The sequence below is a fragment of the Gadus morhua genome, chromosome 11, assembly GCF_902167405.1.
Source record: "Gadus morhua chromosome 11, gadMor3.0, whole genome shotgun sequence".
Classification (NCBI taxonomy): Eukaryota; Metazoa; Chordata; class Actinopteri; order Gadiformes; family Gadidae; genus Gadus; species Gadus morhua.
The window spans coordinates 28,594,350-28,622,279 of NC_044058.1; the positions used below are offsets into that span (position 1 = coordinate 28,594,350).

At 45.5% G+C, this 27,930-nt stretch overlaps 3 protein-coding genes across 4 annotated transcripts; all 3 read left to right on the forward strand.

Annotated features, from left to right (window-relative positions):
• The first annotated feature begins 6,676 nt into the window (after positions 1-6,676).
• Positions 6,677-11,578, forward strand: LOC115554747 (vesicle-associated membrane protein 8). The gene is made up of 3 exons (XM_030371584.1): positions 6,677-6,863; positions 9,142-9,306; positions 9,684-11,578. Exons 1-3 carry the CDS (start codon positions 6,849-6,851, stop codon positions 9,882-9,884), a joined length of 381 nt encoding a protein of 126 aa, XP_030227444.1. The 5' UTR covers positions 6,677-6,848; the 3' UTR covers positions 9,885-11,578.
• Positions 11,579-14,789: 3,211 nt separating this feature from the next.
• On the forward strand, positions 14,790-21,420 carry vamp5 (vesicle-associated membrane protein 5). The gene is made up of 3 exons (XM_030371588.1): positions 14,790-15,277; positions 17,013-17,156; positions 19,864-21,420. Exons 1-3 carry the CDS (start codon positions 15,275-15,277, stop codon positions 20,023-20,025), a joined length of 309 nt encoding a protein of 102 aa, XP_030227448.1. The 5' UTR covers positions 14,790-15,274; the 3' UTR covers positions 20,026-21,420.
• A 1,577-nt stretch (positions 21,421-22,997) lies between these two features.
• On the forward strand, positions 22,998-27,524 carry rnf181 (ring finger protein 181). Of its 2 annotated transcripts, XM_030371583.1 has the most exons (7): positions 22,998-23,074; positions 23,846-23,947; positions 24,042-24,175; positions 24,490-24,605; positions 24,941-25,015; positions 26,827-26,918; positions 27,423-27,524. In XM_030371583.1, exons 2-6 carry the CDS (start codon positions 23,862-23,864, stop codon positions 26,884-26,886), a joined length of 471 nt encoding a protein of 156 aa, XP_030227443.1. In that variant the 5' UTR covers positions 22,998-23,074; positions 23,846-23,861; the 3' UTR covers positions 26,887-26,918; positions 27,423-27,524. The 2 variants fall into 2 exon arrangements, with proteins under 2 accessions (XP_030227443.1, XP_030227442.1); XM_030371582.1 differs by having other exon boundaries at positions 22,999-23,074; positions 26,827-27,524.
• Positions 27,525-27,930: the final 406 nt, after the last annotated feature.

Below are 27,930 nucleotides of genomic sequence, written 5' to 3' on the forward strand. Positions count from 1 at the left end.
TGTGTGTGTACTCACCTGTGTGTCCCGAAACAGGCCAATAGGGTGCAGGCCTTGACGGAGCATACGGAAGAGGTTGCTTTGATCCTGATGAAGAATGTGGAAACGGTCCAAGAGAGAGCTGGAAAACTGGCCGACGCCGACGAGAGGGCTGAGGTGTTGAAGGAGTCGGTGAGCGTCACGACATTGTTGGTTAATAAAGTTTTGAGGCATCGTTGCAGAGTGCAGGGCTTGTAGTGTCAGGTGGTCAGCTTGACAGAAGACATAAAGAACCTCTTCATCCGGCAGGGAAACTTGGAAGAGCTCCAAAAGGGTTCCAAGGGACTTGAGGGGATGTTACCCCCTTTTCTGTTACCACATTATTTTCAATCTTTTTATCTGAGCTGAGGCCGGTCTAGCATCAGAAGGGTGCAGAACCAGCGCAGAACCTGGGCCCCGATGCTCAACGCCCTCCCCCCCCCGGACCTCTCAGCTGACCTCCCTCCTCTCTCTCTCCCAGTCCGAGCAATTCGAGAAGACGAGCATAAGGATGAAGTGTGTCTCCCATGTCAAAGAGAACTTCTGCTACATCGTGGTCTTCGGTCCCCCGGTGTTGTTCCTCAGCGTCATCCTCGTCATCGGCATCCTGATGGCCACAGGTGTCATCCCCGTGGTCATCTCCAACTCCACCCAATCCCGGACGCCCGACCGCATAGACCATTTCGACATCCGCCAGAACCATCCTAGATGAGGCAAAGGAGGCAACGCCCCCTCGTGATTTAAAAAAATGATTTACGTGATTTATTATCAAAAAATATATATTTTTCAAAATTATCTATGTGCAATGTGTGTTTATTACTGAATAATTACATGAAAAAATTGCCAAGTGCCTTTGCAAGGCAGGAGGCTGGCCGACGTAACTCTGAGTATGTAACTCACTATGTAACTCACTTTTGCCGCCTTTGTGAATAAAAAATGACCAATCACGATTCAGTTTCACTGTTGCGAGGTAAATCATCCATACTTTTTTAAACATAGGGAGGAAGGCCAGCCGCATCTACTCCTTGCAACCAAACACATATCAGCTATTTCTTCTTTTAACGTTCTGAGCCTTCAGTTGCCACCTTGTGCGGCTCATTTGCATTACATTTAAGCAGCACGCACCATGAATGAACTTTAATTTATGAAGTTGAATTTTGCGCGTTCATGTTTGCCTCATGCCTCATGTTTGGTGAGCTCGGCAAGGAACCGCACCAGAGAACTATTTTTGGGAGGAATGGGGGGGGGGGGCTAGATCGTTTACAGCAGGTGGTAACAATTTTTTTAACACAACAAATAATAATAAAAAATGCTGCATTATGGTGCAAATCTAGAGGCGGCGTTACCGGTCGTGGGCGATGTGATGCGTGTGTGCGTGTTCGGTGTGTGTTTGTGTGCGTGCGTGCGTGCGTGCGTGCGTGTGTGTGTGTGTGTGTGTGTGTGTGTGTTTGTGTGTGTGTGTGGCCGCGTGCGTGCGTGTGTGTGTTTGTGTGTGTGTGTGGCCGCGTGCGTGCGTGTGTGTGTGTGTGTTTGTTTGTGTGTGGCGTGTTTACAAAAAGGCAATTCTCGGGGTCGTGCGGAGTTTGGGCCCCGAGAGTTTCAAACTCGCTTGCCACTTTATTATTATAAACATTTTTTCCTTAAAGGGACTCTCACCTTTGTTGCATTTTTACACTTTTTTTGGATAAGGTTAAATTGGTATTAATAAGGTAATAACACTCTAATATGCAAGACAGACCCACCAGGAGTAAAAACAAACAATTATTTTACTCTCATAATATTTAGTGAAAACTTCAACCAATAAAATTCTTCGGACCGAAGGACCTTATTGGCCGACAGACCTGTCTGTTTGCTGCATGGATATATAAGGTTTTCCGTCTGCTTATTGTGGCGCATTCGGGCCCGCGTCATCAAGGCGCGTCCTCAACTAGAGGGTTTGTTTTGATTCCACGGCAGACAGTAGCGAGTAGCAACCGTAGCGACTGACGATGGCAGACCAAAGTGGTCCCCGGCGTACTGAAACTGCACCATTCAGTCCGATTAGGGGACTCATCTCGGACTCGGACTCACAGAGTTACCCTCCTCTGGAGCCTCAGGAAGACCTCCAGACTGTTGGCCACCAACTGCACCATTCAGTCCGATTAGGGGACTCATCTCGAACTCAGACTCACAGAGTTACCCTCCTCTGGAGCCTCAGGAAGACCTCCAGACTGTTGGCCACCAACTGCACCATTCAGTCCGATTAGGGGACTCATCTCGGACTCAGACTCACAGAGTTACCCTCCTCTGGAGCCTCAGGAAGACCTCCAGACTGTTGGCCACCAACTGCACCATTCAGTCCGATTAGGGTACTCATCTCGGACTCTGACTCACAGAGTTACCCTCCTCTGGAGCCTCAGGAAGACCTCCAGACTGTTGGCCACCAACTGCACCATTCAGTCCGATTAGGGGACTCATCTCGGACTCAGACTCACAGAGTTACCCTCCTCTGGAGCCTCAGGAAGACCTCCAGACTGTTGGCCACCAACTGCACCATTCAGTCCGACAAGGGGAACCGATTCGGCCTCAGAAGCCAAGTGGTCCCGCTCCCCTGGATGATTCTCAGGACCTCCAGACCGTTGGCAACCAACCGCACCACTTAGTCCGATTAGGGGACCCGTTTCGGACTCAGACGCGACGTTGTCCTGCTACCCTGGAGCTCCAGGAAGACCTCCAGACCGTTGGCAACCAACCGCACCACTCAGTCCGATTAGGGGACCCGTTTCGGACTCAGACGCGACGTTGTCCCGCTACTCTGGAGCTCCAGGAAGACCTCCAGACCGTTGGCAACCAACCGCCACACTCAGTCCGATTACGGGACCCATTTCGGGCTCAGACGCTACGTTGTCCCGCTACTCTGTTTGTAATGCTCAAACACCTTTCTTATACTCAGTGGGACCACTGTCCTTCAACATGGGGCCTCAAAACAGTATCACACGAAGCCCATAAAATTACAGTGAGCCACCTGCTAAATTTCTTGTTTACTAGACCCCTGGTAGATATTATGACCCCTGGGAGTCTAAACATAACCCATGGGAGTCTAAACATAACCCATGGGAGACTAGAACTTTTGTACTGTAGCGACCCTGGGACAGTTAAATAGTTTGTGTGTTATGTGTTACATTATATTTCGTTGTCCGTTATGCCAGTTGTTCTACGTGCATGTATTGTAATGTTCTTCTTGTCAATCAGTGTCGGGGCGAATCATTAGGTCAGCTGCGGGAGGGCCTTGGAAGAACAGGAGGGTGGGGACCTGCACGCGAGTGAGACCGTGTTGGGGGTTGCCGGGGTAACCGGGGTTTGTTTTGTGTCGGTTTTCTGTCGTTGGTTACAATGTTACGGGTTTCAGTGACCTGGTTTTGGTTCATTAAAACTACCTTCAACTACTAATGACTCGACATCATTATGTCACCGGCGAGGTCGTTACAGTACTCTACAGTACTAAAAAATAACGCTTAGTTTTGTACTAAAATAACGCTTAGGGGGTGGGGCATTGGAGGAAGGCGGGATGATTTGAATGTGCTGTAATTCTCAAATGCAACAAAGGTGAGAGTCCGGAAGAAGATGCTTGTCCCAGTAAAACTCAAGATGGCCGCCATTTTTAAGATGGCCACCGTTCCTGTCGAATATTAATTATTTGAATTGTTCAAATGGTGATTCAAGCATACAATTAGGCAAAAATACTCTTCAAGGAACACTCTTTTGGAAAAAGGTATGTGCCACTCAAAATTTCAGGATGGCAACCATTTTCAAGATGGCCACCATTTCTGTACAAATAGTCATAATGTCTGCTTTGTCTGCCTCCTCTCCTTTGACCTGTCTGGCCTAGTTAAACTTGCCAGGGATATAAAATCCCTGCCGGCATAGCTCTCAGGTTCATTGGAGTACACAAGCCTCTCCACCACGGCAAGGTGCAGTCCGCAGAGAGGAAGGGCCACTGGGAAGTGGCCAGTAAAAATTCAGGATGGAAACCATTTTTCAAGATGACTGCCATTCCTGTCCTATGTTCATTGCCACTGTTTCCAAATAGTGATACAGAAAATATGCCTATGTTAAGGCCACTTTTTGAAAAAGTTGTATGGCCAATAAAAAATTCAAGATGGAGATCTTTTCCAAGATGGCCGTCATTTTTGTAGTATGTACACTGATGCACAAATGCATGTTAGCAAAATAATCTGACAGCCACACTTTTAGAAAAGGGCAATCGCAAAAATTCATGATTCATTTTTCAAGGTGGGTGTTGCTTTAATAGTGTACTCTGTTGGGACTGAGTTAAAAAAAAAAAAGTTCACATTTTAACCAGCTCAAAGCTGGCTTCTGGTTAGATTGTCGAACCTGAGATTGAGAGGTTGTGCCCTGTCGAGTCATAATAAAGACTGTTAAAAATGGTAGCCAATGCCTTCCCTACTTATTTTTTTATTTACATTTGCAATTGCACAGTTCTGTGCAAGTGAACCCCAATCTAAAACATTTGCATCTTCCACGGCACTCTTATTTGAAGCCACACTTGGCTAGTTTTTTGGTGCATTTGCTGTCCAAAATAACCCCCATTGTTCACCAATCTTTTTCCATCCCCAGTCAGCATGACTCTTTGCTTCTGGCTGACACTGGGTTGCTTGACCCCATATGCAGCCTGCCTGATATGCAGCACGTATAGTGTGTTGAAGCAGAGCTGCTCTTGTTGGAAGAATGGCCTCATATGGCCTCTGCTTTCGGGCAAACATGTCAATTCTAGCCTCATCTACACTAACAGCTGTGCTTGATCAATCATACAGTAGGACCAAAAACTGCTCAAGGATCAAATGAGGGCTTTCTGGGAGGTATATTTTGGTATACTTTTAGTATGTTATCCAGCACACCAAATACTACTAGAATCCATTGAAAAACCTTTTGTATAATTTTTTTGGGGGTTAAGCCCTTTTTTTTTTTATAGATTGACTCACCTATTCCTTAACACATTACATGTGTTAAGGAAGAGGTGCCATGAGTGGCACACATCTTTTTCCATGAGAATGTTCCTTGAAGAATATTTGTACCAAATGTGATGATAGCATCACCATTTGAAGAATTGATGTAAGGATTCAAGAGTAATGGCAGCCATCTTGAAAAATGGTTGCCAACTAGAATTTTCGAGGGCCAAGCACCGTTTTTAAAGACAAACATTCTTAAGAGAGTATTTTCCCTAAATGTTATGCCTACATCAATGTTTGAACGATTTACACAACGAGCATTTGGCAGAAATAGTGGCCATCTTGAAAAAATGGCCGCCATGTTGAATATTTGGTGGCCAACGCCTTTTTTCCCAAAAAGTGACCCTTAGAGAGTATCTGTACCAAATTTCATGCTTGTATACCAATTTGAACGATTCTCTTGAAATATGCCATTCATCTGCTCCACTAATGAGCCTTTTTGAGCTGGAATTTTGCTCTCCAGCTGAGGAGGTAAAGAAACCGTTGATGAGGCGTCACGATGCAGGGACGGGAACAGGGAAATATGTTCCTTGGTTCTCTGATATAAGAGCAAAGTTGCGTTCTTGTCGTTGAGACGAGGAGCCCTCACATCTCCCCCTGGCGTTCCTCCTTCTGAATCCCCGTCTTAAAGGACATTCTAGTCCATGTTACTGATTCTCCAACACTCGGTTTCTCCTGAGTGGGGTGCAACTACAGACCTGTAGTCTTCAGACAGCATTGTATCCAAGCCTGCATCTTTTCTCACTCTGGCCACTCCCCCACCAGTAAAGAAACACTATGATGTAGATGCAACGCTCGGGAGAGTGGCGGGAAAGAAGACTGAAGAGATCAGAACCCAGCCCTGGAGTATGTTTAGATGTACTCACAGAAATCTATTACACCTTACAACACTCACTTAGAACCTGGACTGGCAACCATTAAAATCAGACGCTTAAGTAGCCAATGCACTAATAAAACATCCTTACTACTCAAATCAACCTTCACCTGACGGTTAACTGAACTCAACCCACCTGGAAGCTGAAATACATCAACTATCCAAGAATAATGCAGAAACTAATGACTTACAGGTCGCATATTCTTCGTCATGGTGAAATTGGGATACCGAACCGTAGTTTAATCTCAATGATAGACCTGTGAAGGAACTCACACTTTATTTATTCATCCATCCATTCATTCATTCATTCATTCATTTTTGTTACCAAACGTAGGCACTGTCCCACAGTTCAACAGCTACCAACTCTTAAAATTATATAAATTGAAAACATTACAAATTCAGGTTTTTTGGGATCATTCAACTTTTATATAATGTTTAAGATTATTAACATCTAATCCAGTTTTTCATATACAAGTTATACTTTTTCTTTGACTGCCCTTAGGCCAGATTGAGTTACTTCTACTTTATCCAGTTTGAATGTAGGGTAATCCAGTTTGAATGAATGCGCTAAATTGTTAAGCTTTCATATAGAATGTGAAATTAAATCAATGACATCGATTTAAATTTCAAAATATAGTTTAACCACCACCAGAATCCCTGATATCCATCTCACAGTATCAGCGATACAGGGGGAGGGGGAGAGGGGGAGAGGGAAGGTAGAGGGGAAGGCCCAAAGGGGGAGAGGGGGAGGGCCGAAGGTTGGAGAGATGGGGAGGGCCGAGGGAGGAATTTAGTTTGAGAAAGAACGACCGAACCAGGAAGTCACCTACGAGGAAACGTTATCGTCGCGAGTATCCCGAACTTCAAAGTGGTCCAAAAGGTTGAAAACCCCGCGATCCAGTCCCATCAGGATCACCAATCGATCCGTGCAGCCCCCGCCCCAGTGAATAATGGATATTGATCCGGTAGGTGACTCTGGTGCTCAGGGGTGTCGATGTTTTCGGCTCCACTCCAGTGGCCCAGTGTTATTATTTATTTATTTATTGTTAGCATCCAACAGGTGTCTCTCTCATTAACATGTAACGTTGTTATTCAGCTGGATTATGTGATTGTTATGTGTACATTTATTGGTTATTGATTCTATTTCCTAACTCTTGATCGCTGCCCAGAAGGCAGAAGGAAATGACCTAATTTTACTACCACGGTGGAGACGGCTATCTGGTTATTATAACCCATTTAAACTGTCAGAACAAGTTATTATAACCCATTTAAACTGTCAGGACATGTTTACATCATTAGGAATTAAATTAAGCTCCTAATTTTGTATGTGGGGGAGGAGTTTGGAAGACGAACTTCAGAATTCACCTTCTCCGGGCCTATATTTAGATGAGATTGTTGTTCTTACTGGTGGGAACTCGTGCCCAGTTGTACATGGCCCAGTAACGATATTCCCAGAGAGGCTCACCGATAGGGAAATAAAGCCACAGTACCAACTCCAGTATCGGTGTGTTCTGGTTAACCTGAGGGTGGTTTCAGAGCGCCTTCCTGGGTGAACCTCGGATGTCCTCGAGTTTCCCCGTCAGTCTTCAGGCTGATATAGATAGACCGATACGTAGGTAGGTACGTAGGTAGACAAGTGGGCCCTCACAGCAGACCGGCTGTTGTTTGACTCTCTGTGTGAACATATGAGAGCTATCCCTTCCCAATGCCCGAGAGGGAGCGCTGGTTTCGTGCGTAGGGAGGCAGAGACACCGGCAGCCTCCACCCTGTTTCCTAGAGACGGTGGTGTTTACGTTATGGGACACACACACACACACACACACACACACACACACACACACACACACACACACACACACACACACACACACACACACACACACACACACACACACACACAGTGTCGACTGCTGAGAACACAGGCAGCCTTGTAGATGCATCGCTATAGAAGTGGTAGCTCCATTGAGAGATGGTTGTTGGTTTGAGGCCCACTCACCAGTATGCAGTCTCTCTCTATATGCTATGAATGTAAGCACCAATTTGAGCTTCCGTGTGAGGCTTTGTCTTGGCAAGACGCTGTTACACAATGCAAACAGAGTACTGTTCACACACAATAAATGTGTACTGGAGGTGAACACGTTAACACTTAAAGGTCCAGGTGGTGACGTCATTCATCAAAACAGACTAAAGAATACAGAATACTAGTCTTTTACCTGGGTCTCGTACCTGGGCTTTGGTGTTTACCTGTATTATCTGCATACCTGTGTGTCTAGCATCTGTCTGTGTGCCTGTCTTTTATTTAACTGCATCTGTTCACATATGTCTTGCTGTGTGTCTGTTCACATGTCTGTCTGTTTACCTGTCTCTCTTACCTGTGTGTCTCTCACCTGCGTGTCTCTCACTTGTGTCTCTTACCTGTGTCTCTCTTACTTGTGTCTCTGTTCACCTGTGTGTCTCTGTTTACCTGTGCTTGTTCACCTATGTGTCTCTTAACTGTGTGTCCACCTTACCTGTGTGTCCACCTTACCTGTGTCTCTCTTGCGTGTGTGTCTTACCTGTGTCTCTCTAACCTGTGTCTCTAACCTGTGTTTCTCTCACTTGTCGCTCTTACTTTTATGTCTCTCTTACCTGTGTGTCGGCTCACATTTGTTTATTCACCTGTCTGTCTCTCTTACCTGTCTGTCTCTCTTACCTGTGTCTCTCTTACCTGTGTCTCTCTTATCTGTGTCTCTCACCCGTCTGTCTCTCTTACCTCTGTGTCTCCCACCCGTCTGTCTCTCTTACCTGTGTCTCTCTTACCTCTGTGTCTCCCACCCGTCTGTCTCTCTTACCTGTGTCTCCCGCCCGTCTGTCTCCCTTACCTGTGTGTCTCCCACCCGTCTGTCTCTCTTACCTGTGTCTCCCACCCGTCTGTCTCCCTTACCTGTGTGTCTCCCACCCGTCTGTCTCTCTTACCTGTGTGTCTCCCACCCGTCTGTCTCCCACCCGTCTGTCTCTCTTACCTCTGTGTCTCCCACCCGTCTGTCTCTCTTACCTGTGTCTCCGACCCGTCTGTCTCTCTTACCTGTGTGTCTCCTACCCGTCTGTCTCCCTTACCTGTGTGTCTCCCACCCGTCTGTCTCTCTTACTTGTGTCTCCCACCCGTCTGTCTCCCTTACCTGTGTGTCTTCCACCCGTCTGTCTCTCTTACCTGTGTCTCCCACCCGTCTGTCTCTCTTACCTGTGTGTCTCTCACCTGTGTAGGAACGGGCAGATGGGGTGGAGCCTGTCGCCCGGACCAAGGTGGAGGACTTGAGGAGCCAGGTGGACGGGGTGAAGGACATCATGACCCAGAACGTAGACCGCATCCTGGCCCGGGGAGAGAGGCTGGACGACCTCATGGACAAGTCTGAGGACCTACAGGCGGGGGTGAGCGTCACCACCTTGTTGGTTAATAAAGTTTTTAGGCATTGTTATTTCTGTATTAACAACGTCTACATCATGATATATATTTCTTAAATGTGTACTATATTATTTCTCATTCTGATTCTAATATTGGGAACTGAAGAGTCGTTGTTATCGACAACGCTTGGATGATAGTATTTACAGTTACACGGTATCTTCACGTCCCCTGAGAGCCTCCCTGATGACGTGTCTCTCTCTCTCTCTCTCTCTCTCTCTCTCTCTCTCTCTCTCTCTCTCTCTCTCTCTCTCTCTCTCTCTCTCTCTCTCTCTCTCTCTCTTCTCTCTTCTCTCTTCTCTCCTCTCTCCCTCCCTCCCTCCCTCTCTCCTCTCTCCCCTCCTAGGCCCAGCACTTCAAGCAGACGTCCCAGAAGGTGGCACGCACATACTGGTGGAAGAACGTCAAGCTGATCGTCATCATCGTGGTGGTCGTCCTCGTCATCATCCTCATCATCATCCTGCTGGCCACAGGGGTCATCCCAGTGGGCTCCTCCACGCCCCCGGCCCCGGCCCCGCCCCCCCTGCCCACCCCCAAACCCGTATAAACCGCCCCCCCCCCCCCCAACACCTAGACATGCACTTGCATATACGGGCCTGCTTGCATTAGTCACACACACACCTTCACACACTGATTCAAACCTATAATCCTTTTCTCCAGGGGACCCCAAGGTCGAGGATTTGTCTGTTTTTTCCGCCCCTCCTTCGTCGCGTCCCAATACTGGAACCACAAGGTTTTTACTAGTCAAGGTGCCTCCATGACCTCAGAGATAGTTTGTTTGTAAGGTGAAGAAAAGAAACAGCAGGAAGTAGATTCCGGGAATGTTTGGCGACCGTCTTGAAGCGAGGGGCATCAAATTATTTTCACCCGACGATTGAGGAACCAGATCAAGGGCTTCGCTAGCTGGCCACACCAACTGTTATTACTTCCTGTGAAAGAGGAAGTCCGCCGCGCCGTTTTTAACTTGATGTGCAGCCGTGGCCTGTTGCACAACATGCGGTCAGTGTTTGCCTGTGAACCGTTGGAAAGTAGGGATTTTGAATGAGGCCCTCTCAATATTCTTTCTATATTTTCGGGCGTATGGAATCGGTTACTTCTGTCTGCCTTCACACGTTGAGTGTTCCAAGTATAGTAGCCATTGATTTGTAGACTTTGTAACATTATAGCTTGAACGATGAGGTTTTAGACGCCTGTTGCTACTGTTTGTGTAAGATATAAGCTAATCCCCTTAAATGTTTTGTTGATTTATGAAATGGTGGCCGAGAATGACGGTGTTTTGATTGATTCTAGCAAAACTGCAGGAGGGCAGATTGCTACTGAAGTAATTGAAATTTCTCCTCTTGTATTTGTGACCTTAGTTTTCTTCGCCTCTAAAGAATATGAATCTATTTTGGTAAATGTTAAAAAGGAAACGTCCTTGACATTTTAATAATCTTTTAAGACTTCATGGTAGATAATAATAGTTCCTTTCGATAAGAACTTAAGGTAAAATAATACAAAAAAAAAAAGGTAATTTCAGGCATGTGGTTTTTTACAACACTGGAAACCACATCTTCGTGAGTCGATACTTAACAGGAACATTCCGGATTTGTATGTTTGCGTTGTAATTTACCTGGTCTTTCGACCACATACTATTACTCACACGCCATGTAGGGTTTACCAGACACTTTTGTTAATAGTTCAGTGTGCCCAGCAGGGGGCGCTGTTTGTCTAGTCCTTAGAATACACAGCCGGCCCGTCTGCTGACAGCTCTGCTTGCCAATCAGCTCAGAGAGGTCCCTAGGTTCAGTTACAAATGGTATTGTTATGATAAGAGGTCTTGGGGAGGGTCAACAAAGCTTTTACATCCATCGTTAGACAGTTGGGTTTTCGCTCTTTCTGATTCAAGTCTATAATAATAAAATGTTTTTTACGCTGTTACGTTCCCTTTTTGGGTCATCCTTGTGACCAAAGGATGTAACTTTCTATATTATCTGGTGTTCGAGCGTTCAGATGGTCTACAAAGACAACTAGCAGTCTAGTTTGTACATAATTATTCTCTCCTATTTGTACATTTGTCATAGCCCGTTAAAACTATTATGTCAATAAATATATACAGAGGATATTTAATATGAACGGCCGACATTAATCTTTTGCTAAATGTCCTTTCTTTTCTTTTTTTTAATCTTTTAAATCAACCTGGACCAATGAAGAAGTATGTGAGTTAATGTAGAGAGAACTATTAAAATAATCCTAAAACCATCCGTGATTCAGCTACTTTGAATGACACACACACACACACACACCGAACATGCTTTTTCTCAAACACTTGTTAAATGTACTTAGGTGCCCTGCTAATCTTCCATTTTATTAATGTTACTTGTGTTTTTAATATTACATATACGTATATTATACTGGTACTAGTACTGGAGTTCTGCTTGGAGCTACATTAACCCATACCTGCATAGGAACCATGCAATCCATAAGTGATGACGGCGTTTGATAAGTTACTAACTAAACAGGTAGAGTGTTACACTGCCTGTGCCCTTGCAGTCGCTTGATAAGTACTGCAGTAAAACAGCTTGTTATATAAATGTGCGTTTGTATTGATGTGTGTCGAAAGGTTCATGTTAATGTACTCCGATTCGTATTCTGACTGGCCGGCATTTCTCGCGCTTTGACGTATGTGCCACCAGATGGAGACAGAGGACATTTCACCTGTCGCTCTGGTCGATGGATAATGACATGACACCCTCACCGTCGTCCAAATGACATTGGTTCGTGTACTTTCCCTTCTTTCGTCTTTAACTAATTGTTTTAGACTTATTGTTGTTGTCAGTAAATTTATGGTTTCAATGTTGTTTGAAAAGATTATTCTTGTTATTTTGTTAATTTGTTTATGAATTTACAACCCTTTAGTTTGGTGAATACATATTACAAACCAAAGAATGCATTTCAAAAACGCCCAATACAGTACAATAACATTTATTATGTAACCTTTGCAACGTGAAACTTTATTTTCCACATCTGAAGACATTTCAACATTCAATCGGTTCCACTGTGTTGACACACCTGCTGTTTTCTTCTTCTCCTTTTGGGGACACTTCAGCTGGGGCCACCAAACAGACTGCAGATGGTGGAGGGGGGACCCGGGGCCACTCGGTCACGTGGAGAGCGGCTCTCTCTCACCCTGGTGCTGTTGACTCAACATTAGCATTAGCATTAGCCTCTGCAATCATCACTGTTTAGTCAACAGCGTGTGACGCAGCACGCAGTATCCACCGCTAAAACACTGACATTGTGTTGGAATCGCATTCCCATTATCTGAGTCCTGGTCGGGACAATGGCAACACACAAACACACATACACATACCGACACACACATACAAACGCACACACACACACACACACACACACACACACACACACACACACACACACACACACACACACACACACACACACACACACACACACACAGACTCACTACCAAACACCCACACACATGAACAGTCAGACAGACAGACAGACAGACAGACAGACAGACAGACAGACAGACAGACAGACGGACGGACAGATACTCACCACCCACATACACTACACACACTACACACTACACACACACACAAACATCCCCAAAGTGACTCAGATGTGGAGTCATGGGGGTCTGACGATGTATGGGTCGTACGGAGGGGTCTGGGGTGGGAGGGCGGGGGGTGACTGTGGGGTCTTTGTCCGGCGGGCCTCAGGCGGGCCATTGTTGCTCCTTGGCCCCAGCGCTGACCGTAGGAGCATTCTCTTGTGGGACCTCATTTGCAACTATGATTACTCTCTGACTTCATCCAGCGCATCCGTTTAAAGAGACACCATCTGAGCGTCGCATGTCCCCCCGGTCGGTGGGTCGGCGGGTCCGAGGGAGACGTGGGGATGAGGTGCCCGGGAACAGCAGGGCAGAGGGAGCCTTCGGACCTCAGACCTCCATAGATGAACCAGAAGGTTTCACAAGGATAAAACGCACCATTCCCACGGGGAAATCCATCCTGGGAAAGATTCTCTACTTTAACGGTTGACATACGACAGTTGATGTCAGTTATAGCGACAGCAGGACCTGGTCTTCATAGTATCAGGACCTGGTCTTAATGGTATCAGGACCTGGTCTTAATGGTATCAGGACCTGGTCTTCATAGTATCAGGACCTGGTCTTAATGGTATCAGGACCTGGTCTTAATGGTATCAGGACCTGGTCTTTATAGTATCAGGACCTGTATTTCATAGTATCAGGACCTGGTCTTCATGGTATCAGGACCTGGTCTTCATGGTATCAGGACCTGGTCCTCATGGTATCAGGACCTGGTATTCATGGTATCAGGACCTGGTCTTCATGGTATCAGGACCTGGTCTTCATGGTATCAGGACCTGGTCTTCATGGTATCAGGACCTGGTCTTCATGGTAACAGGACCTGGTCTTCATGGTATCAGGACCTGGTCTTCATGGTATCAGGACCTGGTCTTCATGGTTTGGATCAGGACCTGGACACATATAGATATTGTGTTATAAAATATTGAATATTGACCAGTAAACTTACCAGGCAGCATAAGGTTTACTAGTATTAGTAGGCCATAGTACTTAGCATAGTACTTATCGTACCTGTAAATAAGCTAAAGCATTACAGAAGCGTCTGTGATTATGTTCATCAAACTATAATGAACTTCTTTCCCCGGAGGTCAGGGACGGGCTGGTGGTGATATCCGTGAGACGCTCTGGGGGGTGGCAGAGAACCCTGCTCAGTAAACATGGACGTGTTTGCAGTGGTGCTTCACACTCCAAGGGTCACTCCAACACACTCACACACACAAGCACACACACACGCACGCACACACAGTCACGCATGCACACACGAACACACGCATGCAAGCAGATATACTCACGCATGCACACACACACGCACACACAAACACACGCACTCACGAGCATGGACACACACGCATACACGCACACACATACGGACACACACATGCACACAGACACACATGAACAGACGTACATACACACATTCACACGGATTGAGTAAGACAATAACTCTCTCTCTCTAGGGAACCAGTTGCCGTTATTATATGGTTTATTATGTAGTACCCTACCCTTGTTACACCCTGCGTTAAGGGACCTTTTTTGTGGAGCCCAATGCGTTAGGACGTGATGTGGAGCAACTGGTTCTTATTAGAGAAGCCATCCGCATTGAAATGATTATGACTCACACAGGGAGAAGCACAATGGAAACGTTTGTTTGCAAACCGCTGGAAAATCATTGCATTTAGAGAGATAACGTTTTTATCGGACTAGGTGTTTTAGCACACACCTACTGCCTGCACCTGAGCTTGGCTCCTGGCTGTCATTAGGTAGGTATCGCGACGTCAGCCGGGCGACGCGGGGGGCCTCCGGGTACGGACTGTGGGCGTGGCCGTTGTGCCAGTCGCGTCGCCTGCAGTGCAAGGAAGTGAAAGTAGCAGAGAGACGACCACGACAGAGAAAGGGTCGAGTCGGAACCACAGGATTCAGCAACACTTTACCATCGGAGTTCAGACCACAGAACTGATCTTACATCGGATGTAAGATCACAAAACAAGCTGCAACACTCTCCCATCGGATTTAAGGCGTATCCGTCTCGCTGAGGTTAGAATAGACCGAGGTTGCACAGTGATCTGGGGTTAGAACAGACCGGGGTTGAACAGTGATCTGGGGTTAGAATAGTCCGGGGTTGAACGATGATCTGGGGTTAGAATAGTTCGGGGTTGAACAGTGATCTTGAGTTTGAATAGTCCTGGTTGAACAGTGATCTGGGGTTAGAATAAACCGGGGTTGAACAGCGATCTGCAACAACAGGTTGTTCAGTGTGTGGAACTCCAAATGCGTGCGGGTATTCCGTGACATGCTGGAGAGGAACTGGTCGTGACTTCAACATGGTGAGTAGTAATGTTAATGTTTATGTTTTTAACGATCATGTTTGGTGAAGATTCAGAGTAGGAAGAGCCTCTCGGTGCAGACTGAATCGGACCCGGACGAAGTCCACCAACCTGGGGACTGGGTTAATAATCACGTATTAGCTCCTTATGTGGTCACTAATGCACAATAACAGACTGACCATGGTCGGAATATATACTTTTTTAAATAGTTGCTTACACTTGTCTTTGTTGTACCCATATAGAACAACTCTGAAAAAACAAAGTTGTGGATGTGTCCTGTGTTTCTTTACGCTGAATAAATAAAATAAAAATTTAAATACCCTCAAAATGCCAGCTCCACCTAGCGAGGAGGGAGGGAGGGAGTGAGTGAGGGAGAAATTAAGGAAGGACTAGGGAGGGAGGGAGAAATAAACCAAGGAAGGAGGGAGGGAAGGAGGAATGAAGCAAAGAAGGACGGAGGGAGGGAAGGAGGGAGAGAGGGAGGGAGTGAGGGAGGAATGAAGGAAGGAAGGGTGGAGGGAGGAATGAAAGGAGGGGGGAGGGAGGGAGAAGGGAAGGAAAGAAGGAAGCAGGGAGGGAGGGAAGAGGAAGGAGATGGGTAAAGGAGTTCCTGTTTGATAACTAACACCATACCTCACACCCAGGAAGGTTGGTTGAACTGATTCCATTAGAATAGAAATGTGTCAAACTGTCAACCCATCCAACGAGGACATTTGTCTTTGAGAGTCTTTGAGTGAAGTTGACTCAATTTGATGAATTTTCCCAAGAAACGCGTCTGCATCAGCATACTGAACTGAAGGTGTTATTACAGCCTTACAGCGGTGTGTGCGTGGTTGAAACACTGCTGAATGCTGAAGGACACACAGGACACACACACATACACACACACTATAGACCGCCATTCGTCTCCCTTTAGCTTCCTGAGAGCAGTTAAGACACTATAGCACTGTTGCCATAGAAACCACTTCCTCTCCTGTCACACACACACACACACACACACACACACACACACACACACACACACACACACACACACACACACACACACACACACACACACACACACACTTCACACCTACACAAACACACACTCATTCAATTCCTGAATGACCTGATTTCGCCCTCAGTTTTCGCTTTCAGTTTCAATTCTCGCCTTGCCTTCCACACACACACCAAAGAATCTAGTTTATAATAAATAAAGATAAAAGATAAAGATAGACTTTATTGTCATTGTACAGTCACCTATACAACGAAATTGGGAGTGCCAACTGAAGGTGCATTACACATACAAAATAAATAAATAAACAAATAAATAAACAAGCAATAAAAAAAACAAAAAAAAGACAGAAATAAGAAAAACATTTGGGACAAGTCAAGGACAGGTGGTGTCAGAATAAATATGAAGGCCGTAAGCATATTGCACCATATAGAAAGTGAGGAATCTGTGTTTCAAGTTTTGTGAGTGTTAAGTGTCCTGATTGCCCAAGGAAAGAAGCTTTTGTTCAGTCTGTTGGTTCTGCACTTCAGGCTCCTGTACCTCCTACCAGAGGGCAGTAGGCTGAGTAGGTGATCAGATTAATATTAGAACTACTAACAGACTATTACAATGTGCATAGCTACTCTGCTCTGTCTAGTGGTCCACATGTTTGGGAGCTACTCCAATTAGTAATTACAAGCTTTGCTTGTTCTCACTCTCACTTGTAAGTAACTCCCTCCTCCCCCCTCCTCGGGGTAGATGAACGGTAAGAGCCGTCTGCAGTGGGCGGAGGAGGAGGTGTCGGAGGTGAAGGGCATCATGATGGAGAACCTGAAGAAGGCCGACGAGAGGGCCGACAAACTGGAGGACCTGGAGGACCGGGCCGAGGACATGCTGGCCAAGGTGAGAGGTCAAGGGTCGCACAGCAGCGTGTGAACACCCTGGTCTCCCCAGGGGGAGAGGAGTTAGTTTAGGTAAGAGATGGTTAGTTTAGGTATTACGTTAGAGATGGTTAGAAATGGTTAGGGATGGTTAGTTGAGGTATTAGTTGTATTAGTTAGAGGGTGAGACCACGTAGCTGTAGCGGTTTAGTCCCTCAGAGTGAGACACACGCTGGGGCTGATAGGAGGTCGAGGGTCAGGAGGTCAGAGGTCAGGAGGTCCAGGTCACACATTATATATATATATATATATATACATATCTCTTATGTATATCTGGATGTATATCTGGGTCAGTGGCGGCTGGTGGTTTTTAAAGTGAGGGAGGAAGGACTGCGCGCTTGGTTGCCATTGGCCTGCTTGCACTGTTGGTGTATGGTGGCATAAGAATGTGAGACTCAAGTTGTTTCAGGGTGTTTTGGTGAACTACAAAATAGCAGGGAGGGAGTTATGTGAACAAAATGTATACAAAGCCACCAGTGGCATCACTGTAATTTGAGAAGGAAAGGATGCAAAGCATATTCAGACCTACTATTGATTTGTAAAAGTAAATAAAAAAATCTGGGCCTATTTTTACCCTCACTGACTGAAGTTATTAAGCTATGTTTATTTTCAGTTACAATTGCTTGTAATGCTACCAGTAAGTCATGCGTACCTAGAAAACCATGTAGCACTCACAACACTGACGTTGCCATTACTTCTGATGACCTTGATTTTGGGAAGTGGTATACCTCTTTCTGAATGAATGGAATGGTTTTTGTAACAAGACGTTAACAATGTCCTCCGTTTCCAATGTTTCCATTGTGCATTTAGGATCTCGCTATCGCAGATTTCACTTCTGCGTCACTGAGCACCGCGGCAATGCAGACCGGGTTTGTTATCGACAGCGTTGCCAGATTGGGCAGATTTCCCGCCCAATGATAATTTTTCCAGCCTAACATGGTTAAAAGTAGCCCAATTGGGTGGGAAATCGGACCAATCTGGCAACGCTGCTCAACATCCAGGGATCCTGCTTATTGGTTCATAGCGCAGACGGATAGATTTTTGCGCGAATCAGACCCCTTAAGGTCCCACCCACTCAGAGGAGGATTTTCCTCCTCTCTCCCATTGAAACCGATGTTATCCACCGGCCGCCAGTACTTTCGGGAAAATGAATGGGAGTGGACGGCGGCGGAGGGAGGACGTTCCTCCCTGAAGTAGTTGTCAAGAGGCGATAGGGGGTGCTAATGTCCCTTTACCCAGGGAAACGAACATTATATATTCAAAGGCAATAAAGTAGTCATATTTAAGGGCATTAATTCATTACAATAGTCGGGGCAATCTAATTTTTTTATTCTCAACAATGTTAGGGAGGATCTTCCTCCCTCTCCTCAATGGAGAAGCCTCCACTGATCTGGGTACATGGAGGTACGCTGGTCGTGTGGTGGAGGGAAGCAGCCAGAGGTTATCTGGACGTCTTAAAGTACCCCGTGAGGTGGAGCGGGAGAGGAAACACAAATGTACAATTGACATCCTGATTGTGTTTTATGAGGGTATTTTTAGAAAGGTATTTCCTCCTGTGTGTGCTGAGGATGGGGGCCGCAGAGGTCCAGGACATGCCGGGGGTCCTGCTCTCTGCCGGGGGGGGGGGGGGGGGTCAGAGGACCGGGACCACCGGTCCCACAATGCCCTCCTCAGCCTGTTACATCACCGCGGGCTGAGAGGCCTGCTGTGAATGAGCCGTGTGAACCAGGGCAACAAAGAGGAAGGGAAACGAGGGCATTGAGAGGCTGCCTAAGAGCCTCAGAGCTGGGCCTTAGACAGCCTGAGACCAACCTCAGAGCTGGGCCTTAGACAGCCTGAGACCAGCCTCAGAGCCTCAGAGCTGGGCCTTAGACAGCCTGAGACCAGCCTCAGAGCCTCAGAGCTGGGCCTTAGACAGCCTTAGACCAGCCTCAGAGCTGGGCCTTAGACAGCCTTAGACCAGCCTCAGAGCTGGGCCACAGACAGCCTTAAACCGGCCTCAGAGCTGGGCCTCAGACAGCCTTAAACCGGCCTCAGAGCTGGGCCTGGGACAGCCTTAAACCAGCCTCAGAGCTGGGCCTGGGACAGCCTTAAACCAGCCTCAGAGCTGGGCCTGGGACAGCCTTAAACCAGCCTCAGAGCTGGGCCTGGGACAGCCTTAAACCAGCCTCAGAGCTGGGCCTCAGACAGCCTTAAACCGGCCTCAGAGCTGGGCCTGGGACAGCCTTAAACCAGCCTCAGAGCTGGGCCTGGGACAGCCTTAAACCAGCCTCAGAGCTGGGCCTGGGACAGCCTTAAACCAGCCTCAGAGCTGGGCCTCAGACAGCCTTAAACCGGCCTCAGTGCTGGGCCTCAGACAGCCTTTAATTGGCCTCAGAGCTGGGCCTCAGACAGCCTTTAATTGGCCTCAGAGCTGGGCCTCAGACAGCCTTTAATTGGCCTCAGAGCCACAGCGCTTCACAGTTGGATTGGTTCTCGATTCCCGCTGGTAGAGTTTCCCTTTGCACTCCTAATCTGTCATTTCAATCTGTGTACTTTAATTAAATTAACTAAATTACTAACCAAACTCCGACTGGCTCCTTAACGACATGCATCGGAATCGACTGTACAGGGAGCGATGGCTAAATGACTCTGTATGAAATATTAAATATATATTGTTCTCCTTGCAGAGTAAAAGTTTCGAGAAGACCACCCAGAAGGTGAAGCAGAAGAAGCGCTGGGAGAACATGAGGACGAAGATGGTGCTGGTGGGGGTGGGGGTGGCTGCCCTGCTCATCGTCATAGGCATCATCATATACTACATCGTCAGGTCCACCAACGGAGGGGAGTAGCTTCGATGCTAACCCGATGCTAACAGGAAAGGGTTCCCTTCCCTGAGGAAGTTCCGGTGAGCGGCAAGGCTGAGACCTCGGACCAAGACGATGTTTTGGTGTTGAAGCTGCTCGTTCAGATTCATTCTTTGGTTTGAGGGTTGTAAAAAAAAAGGCCTTCAAAGCTGTTGTAGGTAAGATTTGAGAATAGGAAGGAGAGAGAGAGAACCAATCAGGAGACAGGCTCTGATTGGTGAGGAATGAGCAGGCTCGATTTAAAATAAAAACGCTCTCATACAGAGGCAGGTCCAACCAGAGCAGATCTTCTCACAGAGCATTTGACTCACTAACAGTGGATCAATGGCGAAGGCATTTCCAACTAATTACACTCAAATGACAGTTTGAAGATCTTACCTACAGCGCCTTTGAAGACCCTCCTAATCATTGTATGTACTTTTAAGTGTGTTTGTTTTTTAATATGGTACCATCAGCTGCTTCTGCTTAAAGAGAACTGGTAAAAGACATTATTCCCTAGAGATCTGGAGGAGAGATGCTTCACTGACCACCACGTCACTGAGTAAAAACCTGTGTTCTAGGGGAACATGTACAACAAATTGTAACACCTGTCTTGTAAAATAGTAATCTCCATACAATACAATCCTAGTAGACATTGTTGCTCAATTACATGACATTTTTTGGTTTAGGCTTAACTATACTCAAATTTCAGTCTTTATTTTGGATATCCTTCACTCGAATGTTTCAACATAGAAAGTGAAACAAATAAGGGAGAAGTATGAAGTATTGGGTTTTTTTATTGAGGTGAATGAGGAAGGAAGTAAAGGAATAGACCAGTTTCACTTGGTTTTGTTTTTGTTGAAATTAAACCAGGCTCTTCACCCAGTCAGGTATTGTGGTTGGAGAATAAGCTAACTCCTTAATAACTGATGGAGAATCAGTTACAACAAATAACCCTTCCTCTTTCCTTTCTTTTAGCACTATAGTACTGATCTCAACTTGCCGTGATGTCATTTGCATTACTTTCAGAATGTAGCGTGTCTTTGACGTTAAGTCCTTCAAGAAAAAGAGAGCTCTGATGATGATAGAGTTGATGTGAGAGTTGGGGGCTCTGTTGAGGTGAGAGTTGTGAGAGCTCTGTTGATTTGAGAGTTGTGAGAGCTCTGTTGATTTGAGAGTTGTGAGAGCTCTGTTGATTTGAGTTTTGTGTACAAACTTCGCTGCAGAGCAAACAGCCAACTGAGCTCCAAACACAGAGACACTTTTGTGTTTAATTTTAGTCTGGCTTCTATTCTCAGCGGTGTTTTGATTTTTCTTGTTTTTGATCTCTGAATGTATAAATATCTCATAGCCCACAGTTGAATAAATAAATATATATAGATAGAAAAAATGTATGTTAAATTTTTCTGTATCTGTCGGCTTTGTCAAAATGTGTACTTCCCCCAGACTTTCTATGAACCCTGTAAGGGGAAGTCCATTTCTTTCTCATCCTTTTCTTTCGGTTTTTTCTTCTCATCTGTTATTGTATAATAATATTATATATTAGTATTATATTATTAGTATTATCATCATACAGCAATAGACTACATTTAGATATTAGTAATCCAATAGGAGACACACTACAATCCATACCAAACCCAACGACCCCATTCAGGGTCTTGATTGTTTAAATCTTCTCATCTGTTATTGTATAATATTATTATATATTAGTATTATATTATTAGTATTATCATCATAAAGCAATAGGCTACATTTAGATATTAGTAATCCAGTATGAGGTACAATCCATTCCAAACCCAACGACCCCATTCAGGGTCGGTCCCTGGTGCTGCTGTCTGTATTCAGGCGTTGTCTCTCCGTGCTGGACTTGGAGAACAGGCGGAGTGTAACCCAATTACCGATGGCTAAAGATCTCATCCTTACATCATCGAACGACAAGGAGTTTCCCACCAAACAGCCTTTTCAAAATTCACCACCTACTGCTATAGCAACATACACGTCACTCTCTACGATTTTTATCATGCGTTAAATCAGAATCAGAATTATTATTCTTACGTCTTATTGTGGAAGTAGGCCTACACAAGAGTACAATTCCGAGGCTTGGTTCCTCAACAGACGCATAGCAGCAACAATACAAGATCAACTAAATAAGATAGTAAAAATAAAAATATGTTCAAATAAGTAGCATGAGTGGTAGTGGTACCAGCAACGGTTAATTATAGTGCAGGCTATCTATTTAAATATATGTATAGATTCAAATAAAGCATTAGTTAGCGTACTGTACTACACTAACTAATGCTTTAGTTAGGGATCTATATAGCGCCGCCTGCTGGAGAGAGAGTGCAATGCACCACTGTGTATCCTGAATATCTACTGAATTATTCAGTGTCGTTCACAGTGCTGCTAGGAAGAAGCTTCAGAGCTGGTTTATGTTTACACAATAAACATGTATGTGTTCCTTCCTTCAAATGACTTACGTAGGCATCACAGTATTTACAATAAGGGTTATGTTTGTTGGGTTTGTGGTTTGAAGCCCAGTTAATCATCCACTACAAACATAGGCAAGTAGTCAGAAGCAATGAATTTAGTTTATTTGGCTTGTTGTAAAATACTAAACGTTTGACCTTCCTGGTTTTAAACTACGAATCAAAGCTAAACGAGAATGAACCAATCTCTCCCTCTGCTCACTAGCCGCTTTCATTCCTGGATTCTCTTGAAGGATCTGATAAGATGAGATTCCTACTTGATTGAGGCCATGTGGAGGATTAGGATGTCACAGGATAAAATAAAGAGACCGTTTTGAATAAGAATAAAAAACCTCCAAAATAAAACAAAGAAAACAAGTAGAAATGTTAAAATAATTCTAAATAAGTAAATTTATATAAGTAAACTGATGTTTGAAGACAAAAAAACGTCAACAATAAAACAAAGAAACAAAGTAGAAATGTTAAAATAATTCTAGAAATGCAACGCATGACTTCAGTGACTTTAGTGGTCATGTGGTCCTAAACGTCATACCCGGAAGCGTGACGTGGGTTAGCATTGCTAAGCTAGGGTAAGTGTCAACCGTTTAGTTTGCACGGTTTACGAACCAATCCTCTGATATTCGTCGTACTTCGTGGTCTAACGACCTCTCTTCCTTATGAATCGTTACTAAACCTAATTTATGTTTTAATGAACCGAGTCCGCGCCTGTCGGTGGATATCCACAGCCTCTGTTATCCTTTAGCTTCATTTGGCTCTGTTTTCAATCCAATGCTTTTATCAATTGTATAAACGAATATTATATTAATAACTACTGCCTAATTACATCCCAAGTGGTGTCATAATAGGCTGTCTCGTTCAATACCGTTTTTAGGCCGACTAAAAGTGTTGTCAGGTTTTCTTTCTTTGATACCTATTTATAGTGTTTATGTCTTCAAATATAAGTATACTTTAACAACATATATATATTTTTAATGAGTGTCTTCAAAAAATATTATACTTGTATACATAAACATATATCTAACTATAATTATTTTATTTTCAAACCTTAGTATACTTATATACCATGTACTCATTCATAATGCTTGTATCTCCAAACCTTAGTATACATGTATACCGTGTACTTATTCCTAATGCTCGTATCTCCGAACCTTAGTGTACTTGTATACCGTGTACCAATTCCTAATGCTCGTATCTCCAAACCTTAGTATACTTATATACCATGTACTCATTCATAATGCTTGTATCTTCAAACCTTAGTATACTTGTATACCATGTACTTATTCATAATGCGCATATCTTCAGACCGTAATTCACTCATTCATAATGCTTGATTCTTGTAGGATTGGCGCGAGGACGATGGCGTCCTACTTTGACGAGCACGACTGTGAACCCACCAACCCAGAGGAGCAGTACCGTCAGAATGCCCTCCTGGAGCTGGCCAGGTGACGACAGATGACGTGAACCCATCACATCCCCCTTGTTAAAAGAATGACGCCCAACGTCCTCCTCAAACGCCTGTCTGACCCTCCCGCCCAGGTCTCTGATGCAGGGCCTGGACATCGACTCGGACGCCTTCGACCTGTCGGACTGGGACCAGCGCCTGCCCCCGCCGGCCGCCGCCGCCGCGGTCCGGACCCTGTGTGTGGTGGTCGTCTCCCCCGAGCAAGCAGGTGAGCCCTGCAGCGCTGCAGCCCCCCTGACCTGCTAACCAACGACCTGCTCATATATTTCTATATATCTACTGTATGAGTGGGGGGAGGACAGATTGGCTCTTGCTGGTGATCATAGAAAGTGCTCTTATACACAAGCCTCATCGTTTAACCTCTTACAGTTTAATTATAAAATGAATAGGATCACAGAATCATTTGAAGGGTAGAGATTGTCAGGATGGTTGGACATCGATGGCCTGCTGAAGAAAGGGGAGCTGAGTGTGAACCTCCTGCGTTCTGAGTGATTGAGCCTGGCTGTGTTGACGTCCTGACAGACAGAGGTCTGAAATGTCCTGTGTGTCTGCTGGAGTTTGAGGAACAAGAGGCGGTGCGACAGATGCCCTGCAACCACTTCTTTCACTCGGGCTGCATCCTGCCCTGGCTGGGGAAGGTGAGCTCCTCCTCTTCATCCCCGTCACACCGTACCCTCATCCTCATGACATCATCCTCACGACCTCATCCTTACGACCTTCAGAACCTCATCATGACCTCTACAATGTCACCCTGCCGTCATCCTCACGACCTTAACAACCTCATCCTTGCAACCTTAAAGACCTCCTCATGACTTCTTAAACATCATCTTGACCTCTAAAACGTCATAATGACCTCATGACCTCCACAACCACTACCGCATCATCACCTCTATGACCTCATCTCCGCCACTGCAGTGTGTGTATGTGCTATTGCCAATTTTCACGTTTTGGAGTCTGGTGTTTCCGATCCCAGACCAACTCGTGTCCGCTGTGTCGTCTTGAGCTGCCCACAGACAACCCGGAGTACGAAGAGTTCAAGAAGGACAAGGTAGGTCGTCCTGGTTTAGTTTGCTCTGAAATTGTTCTTTGTCGACGTTGTGGTGTTTTGAAACGGGATGGCGAAAAATGTAAAATATTCTTGACCGACCACCGAGCCTCATTCTGGTTAACCGACCAGATTAAAATGTGCTATTTGAAATAACAGCCATTTCGAGCCGTGCCAGTCGCCTGCTATTTCGTAACTCTGCTTATCTGTCTCCCGTTCTGCCTCCGACTCACACACACACTCTCCAAGCGAGAGGCAGTGGCTCTAACCGCGGCACGACCTGTGTTTGAATTGAACCACGAGGCATGATTACTGCAGGTTGACCGTGTGTAGAGAGCGGGCTCCAACGCCCACAATGGTCTGAGATGCCGCGGACCTGATTAAGACCCTGCGCGGGATTCCCCAGGGGCCAATCGGAAGAGGGCAGCATTATGAGCTCATTTGAAACATTGCTGCGGCTCATTTAAGAAAATGACAGCTCCGAAGAGACGCCCCTTGTTTAGTTTCGAGGAGACGGAAAAATTGAGTGTGAGGGATAATTTTTTTCTCTTCACACAAAAAGATCTTGCAATGAGATGGCTAACTGTGGTCTTATAGCGTTTAGTCTACTGTCCATAATAATTTAGAAATCATATTCTCCGCCGCTCGCATGCGGGAATAATTAAGACTTGAGGAGAAATTAAACAGTGGACTAGAGACGCGGTGTACGTCCAACTTCCAATACGTCACCTCATCTGATCATCTTTTTGTGTGAAGTGAAACCAACACACATACCACACTGACCCCAAAAGAAAAATTTAACCGACAAACGACAAGATTCATCGGTTAACGTTGATACGGTCAACCATTGGTCAAACGGTCATCGGCTAACATTCCCAAGAGACTCGGAAGATGAAATGCAAGCACTCCATCAAATACTCTGGATCAGCTTCAAAACAAAGAAATGAACTGAGAGTGGTCTGTGCAAAACAGATGGAGTGCAGAGAAGCGTAGTAATCACAAACGTGTGGTAATTGAACCCCGTTTCTCTCAACAGTTGTAGAGAGTTCTGGTCCTTTAACCCTCAACCCTTAAACCCCCTAACCCACACATTCCACCACGAACCCATCAGCCAGATTACCCTCTACTCATCCTCTAGTTTACCAACAGGGTTACATAAGACTTGGAAGATGCATTGAAAGCACTACATCAAAAACTTTGGATTAGCTTCAAAACAAAGAAACAAACTGAAAGTGGTCTGTGCATAACAGCTGGAGTACAGAGAAGCTTAGGAATCCAAAACGTGTGGTAATTGAACCCCATTTCTATCTACAGTTGAGGAACTTTAACCTTAACCTGGTGGTAAAATGGGTGCTCTTAACCAGGTGGTAAAATGGGTGCTCTTAACCAGGTGGTAAAATTGGTGCTCTTAACCAGGTGGTAAAATGGGGACTCTGTAACCAGGTGGTAAAATGGGGGCTCTGTAATCAGGTGGTAAAATGGGTGCTCTGTAACCAGGTGGTAAAATGGGGGCTCTGTAACCAGGTGGTAAAATGGGTGCTCTGTAACCAGGTGGTGAAATGGGTGCTCTGTAACCAGGTGGTAAAATGGGTGCTCTGTAACCAGGTGGTAAAATGGGGGCTCTGTAACCAGGTGGTAAAATGGGTGCTCTGTAACCAGGTGGTGAAATGGGGGCTCTGTAACCAGGTGGTAAAATGGGGGCTCTGTAACCAGGTGGTAAAATGGGGGCTTTGTAACCTGGTGGTAAAATGGGTGCTCTTAACCTGATGGTAAAGTGTGGGCCCCTGACCAACCGGACTCTGTGTGTCTTTCAGGCGAGGAGGAGGCAGAGGGACCACAGACTTGAGGACCTACATGGAGCCATGTACACATGACACCTCTCCACACCTTGGTGCTGCAATGCATTGTGGGTCCGGCGCTCCTTCCCCCCGCTCTGTTTTGGTTTGGTGTTTCTTATCCGGGGATGCGGGACGGGATTTTCCTTTCAAACAAAGAATGAACTGATTTAGCATCGAGATACGAGCTGTAATACGGGCTGCACGCACATTCCACCACCAACCCATCAATCCGGACTACTGAATACTGAACGGGCACGTTCATCATCTCCTCTGCCTTCCACCCGCACCCTTTTATAGTTTTAATGATGACTATATTATTAACCAATATTGTCTAAATATGGAAACATTTTTACGTTGTTCCCCGAAGATTTTTGAAAGATTACCACTCAGGCATTATATGGTTGTATGCGTTTGAAAACGAAGAAGTGTATTGATACTTTCCTGGGTTTATTATCAGCATCACTCGCTCCATTGGATTGGGTGCACATATATCTATATCTATTAATGGAAGTGTGATATATATATATATATATTAAAAAAAAAGTGTGATCACTGATGTCTGTCCACTGTAGGGTTCTCCACCATGCAGACCCCCACCGCCACGCCTACCACGTGTATCCACCTTTCAGCTTCTTGTGCTTCGTTTCTGACATGAAATAAATGATAAATCTCCAGGCTGATGTTCTGTCATGGTCAGGCCTACCCTACGTACGGGTAACGCGTTTGATCCCTACCTGTAACACTGTTAAATAGCGGCCCAAATTGGTGGGCGCTATCCTGGTAATTTCTCTGCGTGAGAAATACGAAGTGTGGCGTGTGAGCGTGTGCATGGGTTGAATTCATGGGGCAAGCCCCAGGAATCTCCCACTTCCGGCTTCCATGAAAGCGAACCAAACTAATTCACACAAAAGCGTTCATGCAAATCTAGCATCAAGTTCTCTCCAGTCAGGCTGAAAGTAGTTCGCTAGTAGTAACGCTTTAATTTGCAGTGTCAGAGAATTCTGAGAAATCCCAATGCTGACTAAATTCTCAGAATTCTGACACTGCAAATTATTGCGCGCTACGACTAGTGAACTACTT

Coding starts and splice junctions, on each gene's coding strand:
- rnf181 (XM_030371583.1), top strand. CDS start 23,862: ATGGCGTCCTACTTTGACGAGCACGACTGTGAACCCACCAACCCAGAG. Junction 23,948..24,041: donor GCCCTCCTGGAGCTGGCCAG/GTGACGACAGAT, acceptor CCTCCCGCCCAG/GTCTCTGATGCAGGGCCTGG. Junction 24,606..24,940: donor TCCTGCCCTGGCTGGGGAAG/GTGAGCTCCTCC, acceptor TTCCGATCCCAG/ACCAACTCGTGTCCGCTGTG.
- vamp5 (XM_030371588.1), top strand. Junction 17,157..19,863: donor CCGAGGACATGCTGGCCAAG/GTGAGAGGTCAA, acceptor TTCTCCTTGCAG/AGTAAAAGTTTCGAGAAGAC.
- LOC115554747 (XM_030371584.1), top strand. Junction 9,307..9,683: donor CTGAGGACCTACAGGCGGGG/GTGAGCGTCACC, acceptor CTCCCCTCCTAG/GCCCAGCACTTCAAGCAGAC.